Source organism: Lytechinus variegatus, chromosome 3 (assembly GCF_018143015.1).
Source record: "Lytechinus variegatus isolate NC3 chromosome 3, Lvar_3.0, whole genome shotgun sequence".
NCBI lineage: Eukaryota > Metazoa > Echinodermata > Echinoidea > Temnopleuroida > Toxopneustidae > Lytechinus > Lytechinus variegatus.
The window spans coordinates 59,129,177-59,147,541 of NC_054742.1; the positions used below are offsets into that span (position 1 = coordinate 59,129,177).

The window sequence follows — 18,365 nt, forward strand, 5'->3', positions numbered from 1 at the left end:
GAATCATTCACATTTTTGCCAATTTGCATTTATTTTGTCAGCCTAACTCAAGATAATCTGATAAATAAATTAATATAGGATGAAAATAGTGCAAACAGGCACACAAAATTCCCACCAACACCAAAACAAAAAACAAATCGCAGCACCATATCATAAAATAATATCACACATGTATTTTTGCATTTGAGCTCTTTAAACATTGTTGTGATTTGCAATGGCTGTATATCACAACGCCATGTAACCAAAAAGCAACCCATGTCCAAAAACAATGCACAATTTACAAGTAATTTGTCAGCTTCGTCTCCGATGACTTATTGCTTGCTCTTGCATCCTCAATTCTCAAGCCCCAATCCAATTCTTGCCAAAAAATGATGAAAAATTCGGAGTAGAAAAAAATATGAAAGAAATATGTTGTAATCTTTTTTATTTGTAAGAAAGACAATTATACATGTAACTATGTTCATCAATACATGTGCAATGTCTTACAATGAAAATGACAAGCTCTCAATTTGATAATGCGAATAAGTAAATTTATGAGCAAAAGACTATGATACATGATGATTATAACAGAATGGTATCACCCCGTTTTGCATTTGGATGATTATGAGTTATTTGGAAATTATATACTCTTACAATTCAAAATATAAAATGGTGATATGGATCTTTTCAAAATGATTGGCTGATATACGTATGTGACCAGTCATTTGATTTGGTAATGAATTGTAGTAATGACTTGTTCTATCGACCAGTCATTGTTTCAAGATGAGGATGGTTTATGAAATACCCAAGAATCCAAATCACTATCTTATAAAACATAAACATGTCATACACATCATTTTGTTCAGCATTAGAATGATTACATCCATTTGTAACCTTTGAAATAGTCCAAATCCCCTCTGCTTTGTCTTTGGGTGGTAGAACTGTTCCAAAGATACCTTGGGTGTGCCACTCTAGCTAATACCCAAGATGAATTGTATTATTTGTATTATTAGACACTGATGTAAATGCTCTTTTGTGCAGTGTCCAATTATTCCAATTCATAAGAGATGTTATTTATTTGTTATCAATAATGGCAACTGTGAGCATTTCAGTAAAATCTACCAACTTTCTTTTAATAAAAAAAGTTTCATCATCAATCAGGAAGTTGCAGGCCTTTTCATGGAGATAATCAACATGAAAAAAAATAATAATTACATGCATGATATATATAGACAGGCAGTGAACTAAATCAAATCCACATTTATGCTCAAAATTGTTTGTTTGCCGTATTTATTTTGTATGAAATGAAACATTTCCTAGATCTATTATGGATATTGAGGGTTGCTAAAACACAATTGTCTTCTGCTGTAAATATGAAAATATTTTACTACACAATTTACTTATTTTTATCAACTTCATTTGTAGAAAAAATAGAAAAGTCCAGAAAAACGGTCTGAATTTATGGTAAACAGGCAAATTTATTTCTTGGGGTCAAATTTGAATAAAAAAATGAAAGTCTGCAAATTTTCTAAGGTCAAATCAGTAACGGCAAACAAACAATTTACTGTTAGGTCTTACTAAAGATACATTTGAAGCCACAATTATTAAGTTGTAGATTTCTTACATACCTATAATAATGGTAGGTAGTTTAAATGTCACAAAAAAGCATATACATGCTGTTTCTCATTTGCACAAAATACAAATTGGCGACAGTAAACTGTACTTCATGAAAATCATTGAAATGCCTCGGTTACTCATGTTACATAATTTGTTCATGCATTTAATGAAAGAGGACCTATTCATTTACAACAATTAACATACCCTTTTCTCATCACTGATATTGAGTCACAAACTACGTACCTGCAAACGTGAGTTTGCAAATAGTGACAAGAATATTGGTAACATTTGTCTAAGGACATACATATTTCTAATAACATCTTCATGAATCAATACTCGATACATTAATAAGTATATTTCATGATGGAACAGGGGGGCGTTACATGAAAGTTGTCAGCACCAGGGAAGTGACATCCTTTCTTTTGATTGGCTGAGAAACACTAGCCCTGACTGTTACTATGGTAACTGTCGGAAAAAGACAGCTGACAACTTCCATGAAACGTACCCAGGGCTCCGTAACACAAAGATTAATGATCAGTCACTAAATGAACTGACCAATCAAGATCAATGTTACACGCGCATTTGACGCGAGATACTGACCAGGAACCAATCAGAAGTGTTCTTTCATATTAGCTACTCATCGCTAATCTTTGTGTGACGGAACCCAGGTGTTCTTTTCACAGGAGGACATGCAATGGAGGTTTCTACAATATACCTAGGACAAAGAGTTTGTACTATCGTTAGACAAAACTAAACAGAGATGTATAAAATATGTTTGTCCACAGGTTGTCCAAAGGGAAGAGTTGTTCATGTGTGACAACACATGTTTAATGCGTGGCAATTTGGGGAAACTCTATAGCATTGGTGTTCTCAACAATCAAATGTTTACAACATTCTTTGTCAAACACTTCCCAAACTTTCATAAACCTTATTCTTTGATTTTTCTATTTTCACAAAAGCGATTGTTCCCATGGTTTAATTCTCCTTTCAACCTTGAATGATCTGAATATAAACTAATTTTTCAATTTAGAGGCAACATCTTACAGGCAATAACTTTAAAACAACTTTTTAATTGGAAGCAATATTACATAAGAACATAATAATAATAAAAAAGAAATACTGAATGTGTACACATAGCTCGATACTCAAACTCGCCTCTGAAGAAAGTTATATGTATTCATAGAGAGAGAGAGAAAAAGGGAGGGGGGGGGGGGGGAGAAAGGAAGCACTGTTCATCGTAGCAGACTGAAAATATTAATATGTGAAATGAGATACATGCAGGTCTGTATAACCATGAAATTAGGAGTTCCTTGCTTGTGTCGAACTGCCTTTCAAATTACACTGGATATTCCTCCATTTTGGATGAGTTTTTATCATATCAATTGACTCATTTGGTTCTCAATGCAACCATAAATGATGGGGGGAACCCTCAAAGAACATTTCACTCATTTTATATGAAATTGGTTCCTTAAACCTTTGACAATAAAACCCCGAATCTCGTCAGATCTTCACTCTTAAATGCAAATATTAACCAAGTCTGATTTGAATCCCTCAAACACCTATTAGTTATCACAAAATGATCAATTTTCAGGTGTATATATGACCTCTATAACCCTTGAATTTTGACCTTGATATCATAGATCTCATCAGATATTCATCACTTTTGACAATGCAAACCTGAAAACAAAATCATGCCTCGGTGATCATTCAGAGTACATGTAGGTGATAACACAAGATTGTTGGGAATATAGTAGGCCTATAACATAAATCAATCTGATGACAAATAAATTTAATTACAAAAACAAAATATAATTCAATTAACGGCTGTGATAAAATACTCCTTTTTCAAATTGAAAATTTGTTTTAACAATCTTCAGTTCATATGACACTATGAATTCATGCATAAATAAGAAAAATTCTCATTGAATTAAACCCCCCCAAAAAATCTTTCTTTTCTCCAGAATCTTGCTTTTGAATTTCTTATTTTACAGTGTAATATCAATTGACTTTACTCGGTAAATGCAAAACTCGATTAAAATTAAATTTGGAAGGAATTTTTGAGGATATTTTGTATCATGATGTACACGTAGGAATGTTGTACAAGTTGAGAACTGCCTGATTGGAAATCACAGATTCAGCCTTAAGAAATGCATAAGACTTAATAGAAAAACAAAACAACCACCACCAAACAACTTGTGAAAAACCATGGCATCTCCTTTGCACGTTTAGTACAAATTCCATAAAATGCTTGTGTCCCCCCCCCCCTTTCCCAGTCATTTAAGGGATACTATAGTAAGCCAAAAGTGATACCATTTCAAGAATAAGGTTTGATTAATCAATATTTTAATCACTATTTCTGGTATTCAAAGTATTATAAAATGCCCAGGAATAAGTATCAATTTGTTTATAACCAATAAGGAATGTGATTAAAAATTAGTAATAAGAGAGCAACATACAGCAAAGAATATAAGGTTTAAGATCAATCCATGGAAAACAGCATCCACAAAATATTTACCAAATAAAACACAAAAATAAGTTCCCCTTAAACAATGGTGTACAATTAAAATGCGTAGTCATCTTTACCAAGAATGAAGAAGGATTGGATTAGTGTCTATCCCTCAATAGTATCCTAACTTTTATCAAACACTTTGAGTCTGAAATTAAAACCAGCTTAAAATCAGCCACTTTAAAGTTGGTGCCCGCACAAGTTTGAACACCTTCATGTCGTCTTATACCCCTTTCATAGTGAGAGCCGAAGTGGAGTTAGTCCGGAGTCCAGGAGGAGTTACTCCACTTTGGAGGGCATATGAAAATTCTGAGATTAGTTCAATCCGGATTCAAAGCGGAGTACTCAACCCACTTCGAGAAGAGGGTTACAAACGGAGTTACTCCGCACCGGAAATGCGGTATGCGCTTATCGCTGTGATCTCGCCACACGTATGGCGCGAACTCGCTTGGAAACCATTGCAACGACTGCGGATACACCGCTGCGGTGCTTGCCAATATGAAAGGGGGTTTAAAGTCAGTCCGCAGTACAAGCGGATCAACTCAACCCGGAGTTACTGCGGAGTAACTCCACTTTGCCTTCACTATGAAAGTGGTACAAGGGAGATCCCTACCAGGCACCAATCTTGACATTTGTTTTTTGAGATGGAAGTGATTTTGGGGTGATTTATAAAACATTTCATGCTCCCAAATTTAGAACTGCTCAATCTCCCAAATAATAAAAACATATTTTGCTGCCTGCCAGTGTTGTCAAATATTGTTAAAAAGCAAAGGGTTTTTGAAACGACTGGGGAAGAATGCATGAAATAAACGGCAGGCAGTGCTTATATTTCCTCATAATATGGCAGGAAAAAAACGCCTTGTGCGAACTTAAATAACAAAATTGAGCATTCATGCATGATTTGGTAAAACTCACTTTTACGATTTTTTCTTTTAAAATATTATGGCTTTTTTAATTAGAGGGACTTCCTTTTTTGTCATATCTAAAATATATGTGATTTTTGACTGCTGTTATCCACTGAGTGATCTTCCAATAGGGGCAATATTTAAGCAGGTTTAGTAATTTGTCATATATTCCTTCTTTTTTACATGAAAATCTAAACCTATATTAGTATATGAAAGAACATGTACATGTAAATCATTCTTCTTCCAGTGAAAATATAACAAAATGTCAAGTATTCAAAATTTCATCTATAATACAAAGAAATGTAAAAATGATACTTAGATTATGAGCGAGGGGACAAAAGTGGTATAAGTCTAAATGGGAAATGAAATATATCATATTTTCCAGAAAGTTTCTCAAAGCCCATCCATTTTTGTTTTTCTTTCCTGGGGAATTTTTTTTGTTAATCTTATTTGTGTTGCCTGTAGGGAGGTACATGTAGGCCTACCTACTTCTAATAATACAAAAAAAATTGTTTTTATCATAAAAAACCCAATGATTTTTATCATTCTTACATATTTGATTTCACTTGCTGTATACTTAAAAGTTAAATCTGCAAGGATATATATTTATATGTTGCAGCATTTATCATAATTTCCTGCAGTATAAAGCAATGAAATGTAATATAATTCTTTCCCTACTCATTGGCCGTTTTTGTTAATTCTGGCATTTTACAATACACCCCATTCAGTTTAGTAAAGTTGAATCAATCAAACAACATAGGGCAAAAAGCACAGATTGGATCTAAAGGTCAAGTCCACCCCAAGAAAGTTTACTAGAATAAAAAGCAAAAAAAATCAAACAATTAAAATTTGATGTCAAATAAAAGAGTGATAAAATTTCAAAATTTTGGCTACTTTCACAAACAAGTTATATGCTCATCCTGGTCAGTATGCTAATGAGGGAGCTGATTCTGTCATCCACTCACTATTTCTTGTATTTCATTACATGACAGATTTTTTTTTTTATTTCTTCCTCATTACAATTGCCACAAAGTTTGGTTCCTTCCTGGACATGTGGAATTGTCGATGCTGTAACCTATATTAATTTGATGAAACGTCTCATAATTGTCAAATCTGTAAAAAATACAGTATTGTTTGATCCACGCAATAAAAAATGAAAAACATAGTAACATTACGACTGTCATTTACATATCAGTGTTGTGCATACGACTGTTTTGAGATAAGCGAAATTTCAAAATGTCATAAGTTTATTTATTTTACATCTAATGTGGCTGAAATTTTCAGCAATATTGCCAGTTTGACTTTTCTCTTTTCGTTCAAACCAACTTTAATGAGGGGGTGGACTTGACATTTATAAAAAGATGCTATGAAGCATATTTCAGAAGAAGAAGTTTGGGCCAAAAAGATCTCTTAGTTATATTTCCTTCCTAAAAGCCAAAGTTACCTGTACTTTATATTGGGTAAGAAGTTAAAGAATCCCCTTGTGGAAACCGCACAGTTGGAATCTCTCCGCACACCTGTTTGCATCTTCAATTTTGCAGAAAAGGATTAACAAAAGGAATGAAGAGTTTCCAGCGTTTCAGGACGTTGCCTTGGTTACAATTGCAATCATCCAAAATGCTGGAATTGCTCCTAAACCTTTATAGTCTTTTTTTTTGTTAAAAGCAGTTCATGGAAATGCATAAGGAGGGAAATGCATCACAATAAAGTGCACAATTTCCAGCCACTCTTCTTTTGCGTCTCTCTCTCCGTGACCTTGACCCCTCCTAGTTTTTGCTGACCTGTTGCATCCATTTTCCTGTCCATCTTTGACTTGATGTCTCTGGCAAGAGTTACGAAAGCCTGGGGGTGAAATGAACGAAGAAAGATAGGGTGAGTGTTCATATACTAACAAGGAATCACACACTGAGTACATTGCAATTCAAACTCATGATGCAGAGCTGCTAACTTCATCTTTTAAATACATGTACATGTAGATGAATCCCATAAATCTACCCAATATTTAGAAAATTAATCAATGTAAAAATTGAGGAGACATTCTAATTTATTTAATTTTAATTTATTTTATTTCCAGGCAAAAGACATCAAGAATAAGTACAAGAAGGAGAAATTACCACCGACTAGTGCCTGAGGATGACTAAAAGAAAAACTAGTTTCTGTTATGAAGCTCTCCTCACTAATCGGGGTTTACAAAATTAAATATACAAGAATAAAATTATGTATAAAATGACAATATACATGTATGTTTTGAAACATTACTTATTAAAACAAAAACCTAACAGTAAAGAGTGTTTGTTTTCATGTGTAATTATAATATCCAGTCAATATGGAATGTTCGTGTATTTATTTAAATAAACAATTATCAGATATATAGTAAAGCCTGAAGAGGTGGAATTGTATAATATATTGTAAAAAATTTCATTTTTTATTCATTTCCTAGCTATCAAAGGGGGAACACAACAATGAATTTAAAAACTTTGGATAACTAATGTTCATCTGTATCAGCTAACAAAAAGCTGACATCTTCACCGATTAAATTTTGATATCTGGAAGAACGTGCAGGGCAGAGATCAATAAAAAATCTCCTCACTACATTCCCTCAACTAAAATTCAGAACAGGAGGGACAACACCCCCCATCATATTTTTAAGTTTAACCTACTGAAACTTGACCAATCAATTCTCTCACTATGAACAATTTTCTGCTTCATGCCGCAGTAGCACTTCACTGCTACTAATACATTGCACTGTGCATTCAAACAATTGGCACCAAAAAAAAAATTAAAGATAAATGTTTTTTTATTTTTTTCTGCGATTTCCCTTCATGGACATATTTATATTGAGAATTTTTTTTAGAAAGATAGCTAATTGCTTTTCAATGAATAATCACTTTTGAAGTCAGTATTGAATTTGATTGACTTATATCAGTGCACTAGATCCTATAGGCTTAAAAACATAATGGTACTTACCTCTTCAACGTTAATGCTAGCCTTAGCACTGGTTTCCATGAACTTGATTCCATACTCTATTGCCAACTGGTTAAAAAGACAAATATTATCATATGATTATAGTGTCTCTCTGATGAACTGATTATCATAGATTCTAGAAAACCAAAATCCGTCTGATGTAAGCTGATTCTGGTAATAATAGCAGGGTCCGCTGGGAGAACAGTTTTCAGAACTAAAGTGGCTACCCCGGGTAAATATGCCATTATCATTATAATTATTATTGTTATCATCATTATTATTATTATTATTAACGATTTTCCCTTTCTTACGACAGTGGAACAATTCATGCCACTTAATTCTATCTGAGAGTAAAACGTTATATTGGGTCATAATCTAAGTGCCCGAAGCATAGGACACAGGTTGATGCAACAAATTGAAATAAATTTACTTTTGAATGTCTGGAAATACCGAGTCATTTTTTTTAAGTATTTGCAAAATAAGTTCTCAAAGAGGCAAGTGAGACAAATTTACTTGTCATATTAATAATTAATGATGATGATGATGATGATAATAATAATAATAACAACAATAATATTCAGCTCATGGGAACACATAATACCACATGAATACTTTATACATGTGTGAAAAGGTAAAAACACAGATCATCAGTCATTAATCTTTTATAGCATATGAGGATGATTGTTCCACAAAGTTGATGACAATTTCTCATAAGCTTTATCACTAAATGTTTTGGATATTACACACATTTTCCAAATGAGGTCCTTTAATATTAAAAGAAGATCTCAAATATGTTGATATTTTCTAATGAGATTACTAAGGAAAGCAGAGGCGTTCCCATTAGATGAGTAAGAACTTCACCAGAGTGCGAGGAATCACCAGCCAACAGAAAAGTATGTAGGCTTGGTGTCACACACTGAAATTTCTTTTTGCATATTAAAAGCCTTGCTCCTGAATTTTTATTTTTGACTTTTGCTGAAGTTTAGAAAAATGAGTATCAGGCTAGGGACATCTAAAAGCAGACAATGTATTAGCATCTATTTCTCTTTCTTAAATTAAACCAGAAGAAATGGTCATGATAATTCAAATGAAGTTTCTGAGTACTGTAAACTTCTTGATTATCTTACCTGTTCTCCTTTTCCTTGGATACTGATCTCCTGTCGTCCATGTCACATTTGTTTCCTAGGATCATCTTCTCCACATCAGCTGACGCATGCTGCGGAAAAATGTAAAGAAAATATAAATATTTTAGATTCTTTAATAATAATAACAATAATAATAGGCATTTATATAGTGCCATCTATATCTAGAAATATTCTATTCCGAGGCACGTTATTATTATTTTTACCTGGGCTTTAGCTCGAGCTGCCTTTCAGCGCTCATGCATTCAAAGTATTAATCCTGCCGGGTACCCATTCACCTCACCTGGGTTGAGTGCAGCACAATGTGGATAAATTTCTTGCTGAAGGAAACTACGCCATGGCTGGGATTCGAACCCACGACCCTCTGTTTCAAAGTCAGAAGACTAATCCACTGGGCCACAACGCTCCAATAATCTTTGAATCTTTAATGACATCAGAAGGAAAATAATTCCATAGTTGCTATTACTAACGACTTTGCTTAACAACTTTGTGCAAGCCGATCTTGAAAGTACTGATTGAAATAAACTCAAAAAGTGTATATTCCAAATTGGCCATCTTCAAACGAATAAGCAAAGTGCTGCTTTTATTCCTTATTTTCTCTTAACTTTATCAAAATGCAGCCTCTTTGTTGTTGAAGTTTGGTAAATAGGACTACTATTCTATTGATAATCAATGTGGGCTTTACGGTCAATGTTACATGGAACTACTTCTCATGACCAGCTTTCATGTGGGTTTCCACATCTTCATGAACATGGCGAAACTGATTTCACATCATTTCAATTTCTTATATTTACTTTCCCTTCAAAATGTACACATAAGCCCAGTTTGAATTAGATTCCTCAAAGAGTTCTCCCTCTGAAGCTGCTCAGAACATATGCTTAATACATCATCCACTGAATGTTCTTTATCGCAGGAATGAAAATGGGACGTACAGATGGAAAATCTGAAAGCCCAACACCCTTGGAAACTGCCTAAAGTGGGCGGAAGCATACAAAGATCACCTCACCTCTTCGATATTTCGTATCCAATTCCTGATGTTGTCAAATGACTTCTGGTTTGTGATATCGTACACAAGCATGATGCCCTGAAAGAAAGCAACGAGAAATGCTTTAAAATAAATAGAAATATATAGCCTCTCATGCTTAATGATAACTTTGAATTATAATACTGACAAACCTTTGATTGAAACGATTGAAAATTTATTGAGCATCGGTCATGGTGAAGTATAAAAGACAGGTACACTTTTCTTGTATCATAATAAAAATCTATGTTAACATTCAGGTATACCAAGTATATGCCCATGCATGAATGAACCGATCTGATATTAAATGGGACATTGTGACTGTACATGATTCTCTGATAATGATAACTGAGATTCAAGTGGGTACCACAAATATTATGCTATACCAATTAAGATTTCTAAGAGAGAGAGAGACTCCTCAATGGTTCCTTTCAACAAGGATTTCTACTTAATGAATTTACTAAGCATGGCTTGATTCCCCACAAACATGAACTTAAATCTCATAATTTGAGATAAACCACTCTTTCATTATATGATGTATATGATTTCATTCTTCATAAATCATTTATTAAATCAATAAGCCATTGTTTAGCCATAAACTAGTTTTTATTTTTACTCACTCATAGGTAAAGATTTAATTAATGATATGTTGCAGAAATCTGAGAGAACACTTTCAGGTGGAGCAATTTTCTATTAAAGAGGCATATGTCATATAACCCTGTAAATGAAGCTCACCAAGGGAGAAAGAATTAAAGATAAGCCTACCATTGCTCCCTTGTAATACGCTGTTTTGTGATTTGTTCTGAACCACTCCTGATTCATACATAAGAAAAACATTTCATCTGACCCCATATTCTCGAAAGCGGTTTGAGTAGCACCATGGAACAAAACCATGATTAATGCTGATTTCTTGTACTGTCGCGCTTCCCTTATAATGACCTTTGCAAGAAGTGCGCATTCAGTTGGATTTTTATTAGTGTGCGCAGCAAAATTGTACCATGGTACAATCAAAATCTCTCTTGAGAATAAAGGTCTTTATGTTGCAAAATTAAAGACTATTTTCTGGGTCACTGAAATATGCTTAATGCTAGTCACACAAACGAAGCCCAACTCCAAACCAACTGACTATATGTCAATGGAAATAACGTAAAACCTTTGGTCGCTATAGGCCCTGTTAACACAAAGGTGAACTACATGTACTAACAATTCTGATTGGTTCCTAGTCAGTCTACTGAGCAAAACGCACATGCAACGATGATCTTGATAGGCCATTTCATTTAGTGATTAATCGCTATTATCTTCGTGTTACACGGTCCTGGAGTCGGATTCAGTGCGGGCAGAAAAGTGAAAAGTGTACAAGAAGCTAACAAAGAAAGAAAGAAAGAAAAGATGTTTTTCAAGTCCACCTTACCATTGCTCCCCTGTAATAAGCTGTTGTGATTGTTCTGAACCTCTCCTGGCCTGCTGTGTCCCTGTAAAAACAAAAATCAAATTAAATCTTACCCCTTCCATGCACTATCATTTTTTTTTTCAATGTAAAACTAATCTAACTAGATGACTACTTGTATAGAAGAACCATATGTCTAAAAGACCACAAGTTCTGTATCTCTTGAAAAGGAATCACAATTAAAACATGTATTACAAGAACCTGTCCATAAAGAAATTCTGGGCCCCGTTTCATAAAGAACTTGCAACTGTTGTAACTTTGCCATTATGGCAACTACCATGGTAACCTTGATTTTGATTGGCTGCTGAGCCCTGCTGCTATGCTAGTTGCCATTATGGCAAAGTTGCAACAGTTGTAAGTCCTTTATCAAACGGGCCCCAGTTCATAAATGACACTTTTTTGTCTCCCTCAGGTAGGCTTTCATATACCTACATTTACTTGAATGTATATCAAGATGATAATCTCAATTTGACAATGGTCATTGTTTATGTCTCCCCTTGCCTCATCTTATTTGTTTAAGATTTAATTTCTATGTGCACTAGGTTTGTGAAAGGTTTTCAATCTCACAATATACTTTGAATGTCTTGAAGGGGAATGCACCAATACACAAAGCAATCACATGTTGGCAATAAAGCTAAAGTTATCCCCCAAAACACATGAAAAATCAGTTACATGTCAGAGCAATAAGACCAGAGCAAAATGTGCAATTCAAGAGCCTAAATTCCACATTAAATGGCTCAACTAAGGTTGATCTATTCTTTCTTAGTAATCTTAGAAAACAATACATTCTATTCTAATCTCTATCACTTCTCCTTTTTTAGTAGAACAAACATGAATGTTTTGTGTTGTGTGCTTGTGGTGAATTTTTGCTACATAAGAATTGCTACTTACCATATTTGTAACTTAATCTTTTTACCGTCTAATTCTATTGTCCTAATCTTGAAATCAATACCTATAGTGAAGAAAAAGAATGTTATAAAAGATCACTAGAAAATTGAATGAATACCACACTTGCCAACATGGAAGACTGCAAAAGCCGTAGGTAGTCTGGAAGGGGGGGGGGGGTGCCCTTTCCCAGAATGAGAGACCTTGCAATTTTTCTAATCAATTTGATACATTTTAAAGCACTTGTAATTCTTAATTCAAAGTGAAAGTAAACATGATTATCTAAACTCCATTAAGTTAGGACATGTACATTTCTGACAAGCAAAAAAAGGAAAATGAATTTATGGAAATTTAGTTGGATTATATCATCAGTCTAAAAAAGTTGTTTATCATAGTATTAACAATTTTTTGAAGAAGGCCTATTCACATTAGGCCTTCAATATAAGCTTTTTGTAATGCTTCAAACTTACATGAATTCAACTTAAGTCAATGTAAGTCACATGCAGTGAGGTCAATCCGATCGAGGTACAGTGTGGGGGGGGGGGGGTGGATGACAGCAGTATTGTCCTTAGAATTCAAAATGTCAGGGGAATCCCACATCAAGGGTTATGTATATACGTGGGTACATAACATAATTACATCATACCACCATCATTCATTTTATCACTTTAGGTGATGACTGTTATCTGTTATCAAGATGTTTGTCAATGGATGAAATGGGTTTTTTGCACGTCTACAATTAATATCAATGCAGAGCGAGCGAGAAAATTTTCCTGAATATTTTCTCAAAACATCTTTTAAAGGTCAAGTCCACCCTAGAAAATATGATTTGAATCAAAAGAAAAATATAAAATCAAGTATAACGATGAAAATTTCATCAAATCGGATGTACAATGACATTTTAAGTTGTCCTTATTTTTCATAAAACATTCATACATGTATGCACAACACAGTGACAAGCACATATGAGAGAGTTGATGACACCCCTAACTCAATATACAATGTTTCAAATATTTCATCTTTTTTGACCAAGTAGGATCAACTTGACTGAACCATAAATCAATGGTATTTAATACCTCATGTTCAGGGAAGAATAAAAGTTTGCTTCACTCAAAATTTATGTTTTTTATAAGAAAATGAGAAATAAAAAGCAAGTGGGTGATGTCAGCACCTTCACTTGCATACCTACCAGGATGTGAACATATCGGTAACTGTTTTGTAAGATCAAGCAAAACTAGTCATAACTTTCTCACTTTTACATCAAATTTTAATGAAATTTTCAGTGTTATGCTTGTATTTTTCTCTTGTCATTCAAATCATTAACTTTTTGCTAGGGTAAACATGTCCTTTAAAGCCTTGAAAAAGTTGCTTCTGTTGTTTAAAATAATGTTTATAACTTTATACAAAGACAAATAAGGGTCATATCAATAACAAAATTAAACTTCAGAAGACAAAGAAAAAGATGCTGTATATAAAATCTAGCAAATGTGGATTAAACACTCAAGATTTGTTCTGAAAATTCCTTTATTCACTACCAGTAGTTGAGGTGAGATGAGAATGGACAAAAAAGGGATCAGGATTATTGGGAAGAAGGTTGTAATTATTTATAGGCCATCACAGACCACAATATAAGCTTTTAAAAAATATTAGAATTACACAATGATGCATATGAATGGAAAAGATCGCAAAAAAGAAGGACTTTTAATAATCATTTATTTGATCACCTCAAAATTATACCTGTGCAGATATACTCCACACACACACTCTCTCTCAATCTTAAGAAAAAAAAACAGATGCAGAGAATATGAAACATTCCCAGGGATTTAAGCCCAGTGGTTGTATGTCAAGGTAGGCAAAATGCTCAATTAAAGGACCACACCATATTTGTCATGATGGCATTTTTTTTCAGTGAATGCAAAATAAACTAAGTCTAGAGGTATTTTTTACATAATGAAAGGATACATTGCACATAATTTTTGGCCTACTCTTGATCTATATCTAGTAACTCTCTCGACTAAACAATTGCAGCGCCTCCCATCACATCCACATTGCTGTACTATTATACAAACTGGTGTACCCTCCATGGGTAAGTATGATATCATGATTTACAATACCGGTACATGCATTTTAAAATAGTTTGGGAGTTTGCATTGAGTTGCATATGTTTAGTAAGATTATAAGATTTTTGAAAAATCAGTAGATTCTATTCTAAGGAGAGTAAAAAAGCGGTTTGTAGTGAAAATGCTTGAAAAGTGGTAGACTACCGCCAAATCAGTAGAGCATTGGCAACTATGGAATTGTGTAATTCCATGTTAACATGAAGTACCAAGCACTAACAGCTCTACATATTGCTCATGAAAGACAGGAATCTATTTACAAACTCAATTTTCATGAAAATTGTTTTCCCAAATGAAATACACTATAAAAAATTAGTTAAAATTACCAAAATTTAGTTGTTGATTGCACTATTTGCAAACCAACTCATGAAAGATGATATGAAAATTAAAAAAAAGAAAAAAAAGTTGTGTTGCCTGGTGGGTGTTTCATAAAGCTGTTCGGAAGTTCGATTTTAAGTATGACTGGTGATCCTTTCTTGTGGTAAATGGTATATTCATTTGCGAAGGTTTAGCGCATACATGTAAGACAGGATCACCAGTCGCTCTTACCTTAACACAAACAGCTTTATGAAATGGCCCCCTGGTGCAAACCAGGGATCTCTAGGTCAAAAGTCAAGTACTTACCAATATTCACTTTTTCTAAAGGGAATAACATTGTTCCAAAAGAGTTAACATATAAAAATTGATTTCTAAAAGTTGCAATCCTAAACTTAAACTTAAGAAGAAACATGAACATCTTTTCATATAATTTTCAGTTGATAACTTGATTCTTATATTAAGTGTTTCAAAAATTACACAGATTGAACAAAAAAAATTACCTTGCAAAGGATTAGAGAGGAGGGATTTTGATGAGAGAAAATTCATTTTGAGGCAATAACATGAAATGCCTGAAATTCAATATTTTTTTACCATTCTGAGCCAGATTTTTTTATAAATGGAGCCGGGGTCTATGTATGGCAGTGAGTCCAAACTTCGTATTCGGGGGTTCTTTTGAGCACTTTGGGGGTTAAATCACCCCAACCCAAGTTCCCTTATCATTTTTCCTGCTCCTAAGCAGATGCCCACACTTTGCCCTCACCAACCAGTCCACCGGCACTCTTTCTTCCTTGCTAATAGTATACTCAACATCTCTTGTGGACTTCTGCATTATTTTAAATTTAATACAAAACTGGAGCTGGCAATAATTATTCAGTTCACCTATTAACTTGATTTAATATCACCATCCATACATCACTCTCAGCATTGCTCATCTCCCATGGGCCATGGACCCACTTCCCCATTTCTCACAGACACACCACACCAAATTTATTTTTACCCTCTTTCCACTCTTGCGAGAACACTCTTAAAACTTTTATCCTACAACAACGTTGACATGGTTAACGTGATTGATTTATCGCAACGAAAGATTCGAATAAGTTACTCACCTATCGTTGAAATAAACGTTGAATTAAAAGCATCTTCTGAAAATCTGAATAAAACACAGGTCTTCCCAACCCCAGAGTCTCCTATTAATAGTAATTTGAAAAGAAAATCGTATGTTTTAGCCATTATTTAACCTTAAACAAGCAAAATCCCGTCCTGCTCTGTGCAAAATGATAGGCATTCGTCGTTCGCCACAGTTCTTGAATAGAGAGGGTGTATAATGTTGTTGATGTTACGTTTGGGAACACCCTGTCGAGGAGTTCAGACAACCCGACCATACGACAACTCGACCCACGACAGTCCAACCTGAATTCCTGGACAAATTGACCTGGTGGTGTCGTCTGCTTGATCTTTCTCCCATTTTCTGTTTTGACTTCTTTTCTCCTTCTCGATCTCCCAACTATTTGACTACCTTTGGAGATGATTCATCATGACCCCAGGGGCGGATCCAGCCTTCGCCAATAGGGGGGGGGGGGGGGCCCGAATTTTTTTTTCAGCCATATTTTCCCCGATCGGCCACTCGAATATGATATTTGCCGGGACTTTTGGTTTCTTTAAAGGGTAGTCCTATAAGTCACTTCTTAGCTTTATTCTTATGAATAAACATAAATATATAATACCATAATCATTTTTTGGGGGGGGGGGAATCTTATGTACTTTTTTCTAAAAGTTTTGAACATTCTGGGCAATCCTGAAAAAAGATGTGTATGCAAGTGAATAATTATTACGAACGTGAAGCGCGAGCAGAAATGAACTGATGGAAAAGGTACTGTTAAGAACTTGCTTGCAGTTAGCCATGAAGACTTTACATATTTTTAAAAATCAAATAATGCGAGCGCGAAGCGCGAGCTGAAATTTTTTGACATTTTTACCTAAGGAATGGAAATTCTAAGCACTTTTTGTAACTTAACAGAATAGGTATATAACTAAACGATTGGTGCGAGCGCGAAGCGTGAGCAAAAAATTTCGTGATTTAGACCTACTGAACGAGACACTCTATTCAAGTTTTGTAAATCATGAAAAGGATGAGGAAGTGGGGATCTTCCTTACATTAATAATGCGAGCGCAGAGCGCGAGCGGAAAATTTTTATATACGTTTTGAGCTGATCGAAAACGTATTTGTTATGGACTGCTTGAACTTAGCCATGAAGACGTTACATATTTCAACATTCAAATATTGCGAGCGCGAAGCGCGAGCTGAAAATTTTTGACATTTCTACCTGAATAATGGAAATTTTAAGCACTTTTTGTAATCGTGGAAAGGATAAGACAAAAACTGAACATTATTGATGCGAGCGGAAAAATTCTGGACACTCTATTCATGTTTTGTAAATCATGAAAAGGTTAAGCTATTGGAAATTTTCATACATTAATAATGCGAGCACAAAGCGCGAGCAGACAATTTTTTTATATTGTTATCTGAAACTGGATAATTATTTAAATGGAGAACAAGCTGCGTATCTGTGTGTTTGAGATATCGACCTAGAATTTGGGTACTCTAAATACCTTTTTTTACCATGAAAATCAATAAAGCGAGCGCAAAGCGCGAGCTAAAATATATGATATTCAGATCTGAAAAGGGGTCACTTTAAGCTCTGTATTGCAAGCACTTTGTGGAAAAATTGTGAGGTGAAAAAGGATAACAGTTAAAACAGAGCTGATATTTTCAATTATTGTTACTTTGAGTTTTGACATAGGACCGGGATATTCTATATAAGGACATTTATGTCATCATAAGAAAATGATGACTATCTTCCTATTTCTCTTCCTAAGCATGAGAGCGCAAATCTATTAATATTATGGCCTGAAAACTGGACATTTAAAGCACTTTTGTAATTATGCATAAAATGCATGAGTTTAAAATCTATCAATGCGAGCGCAAATCGCGAGCAGAAATTTATGATTAATTGTCATCAAATGGTGATATAGTTTGTTTTAGAATTAATATTGAGATATACATAACTTACTAATCGAATGCAAGCGTGCAGCGCTAGCTGATACGTTTTTTACAATCTGACCTAAATAGGGAAATTTTGAGAACTTCATGGAATACAGGAAAATAATAGGTAACTGAAAAATCTAATTTTGTTAGCGCGCAGCGCAAGCAGGAATTGGTAATATTGAGACCATAAAACATAAATTTTTACACTTTTAAAAAACCAATTTGTAAATAAAACAAAATAATGAAAGTTCAATTTCCCGGATGACATATGTTTTGTATATTGACTTCAAAATTTGATATTTTAAGGTCCATATTGAGCAAGATATCACCTAAAAGGCAATGCGAGCGCGATGCTATGCGCGAGCTGACAAACAACCAATATCTTCAGATGATAGGTCAGTATATAGCTGGACATTAG

At 34.2% G+C, this 18,365-nt stretch overlaps 1 protein-coding gene across 1 annotated transcript; it reads right to left on the bottom strand.

Moving 5' to 3' along the window:
• Positions 1-3,453: 3,453 nt before the first annotated feature.
• On the bottom strand, positions 3,454-16,314 carry LOC121411505 (ras-related protein Rab-8A-like). Its single transcript, XM_041604269.1, is given in 8 exon segments — positions 3,454-6,849; positions 7,975-8,040; positions 9,099-9,118; positions 9,121-9,187; positions 10,120-10,197; positions 11,546-11,606; positions 12,473-12,533; positions 16,008-16,314. Coding segments are annotated over 8 exon segments (621 nt in total). The 5' UTR covers positions 16,132-16,314; the 3' UTR covers positions 3,454-6,705.
• Between the last annotated feature and the right edge of the window lie 2,051 nt (positions 16,315-18,365).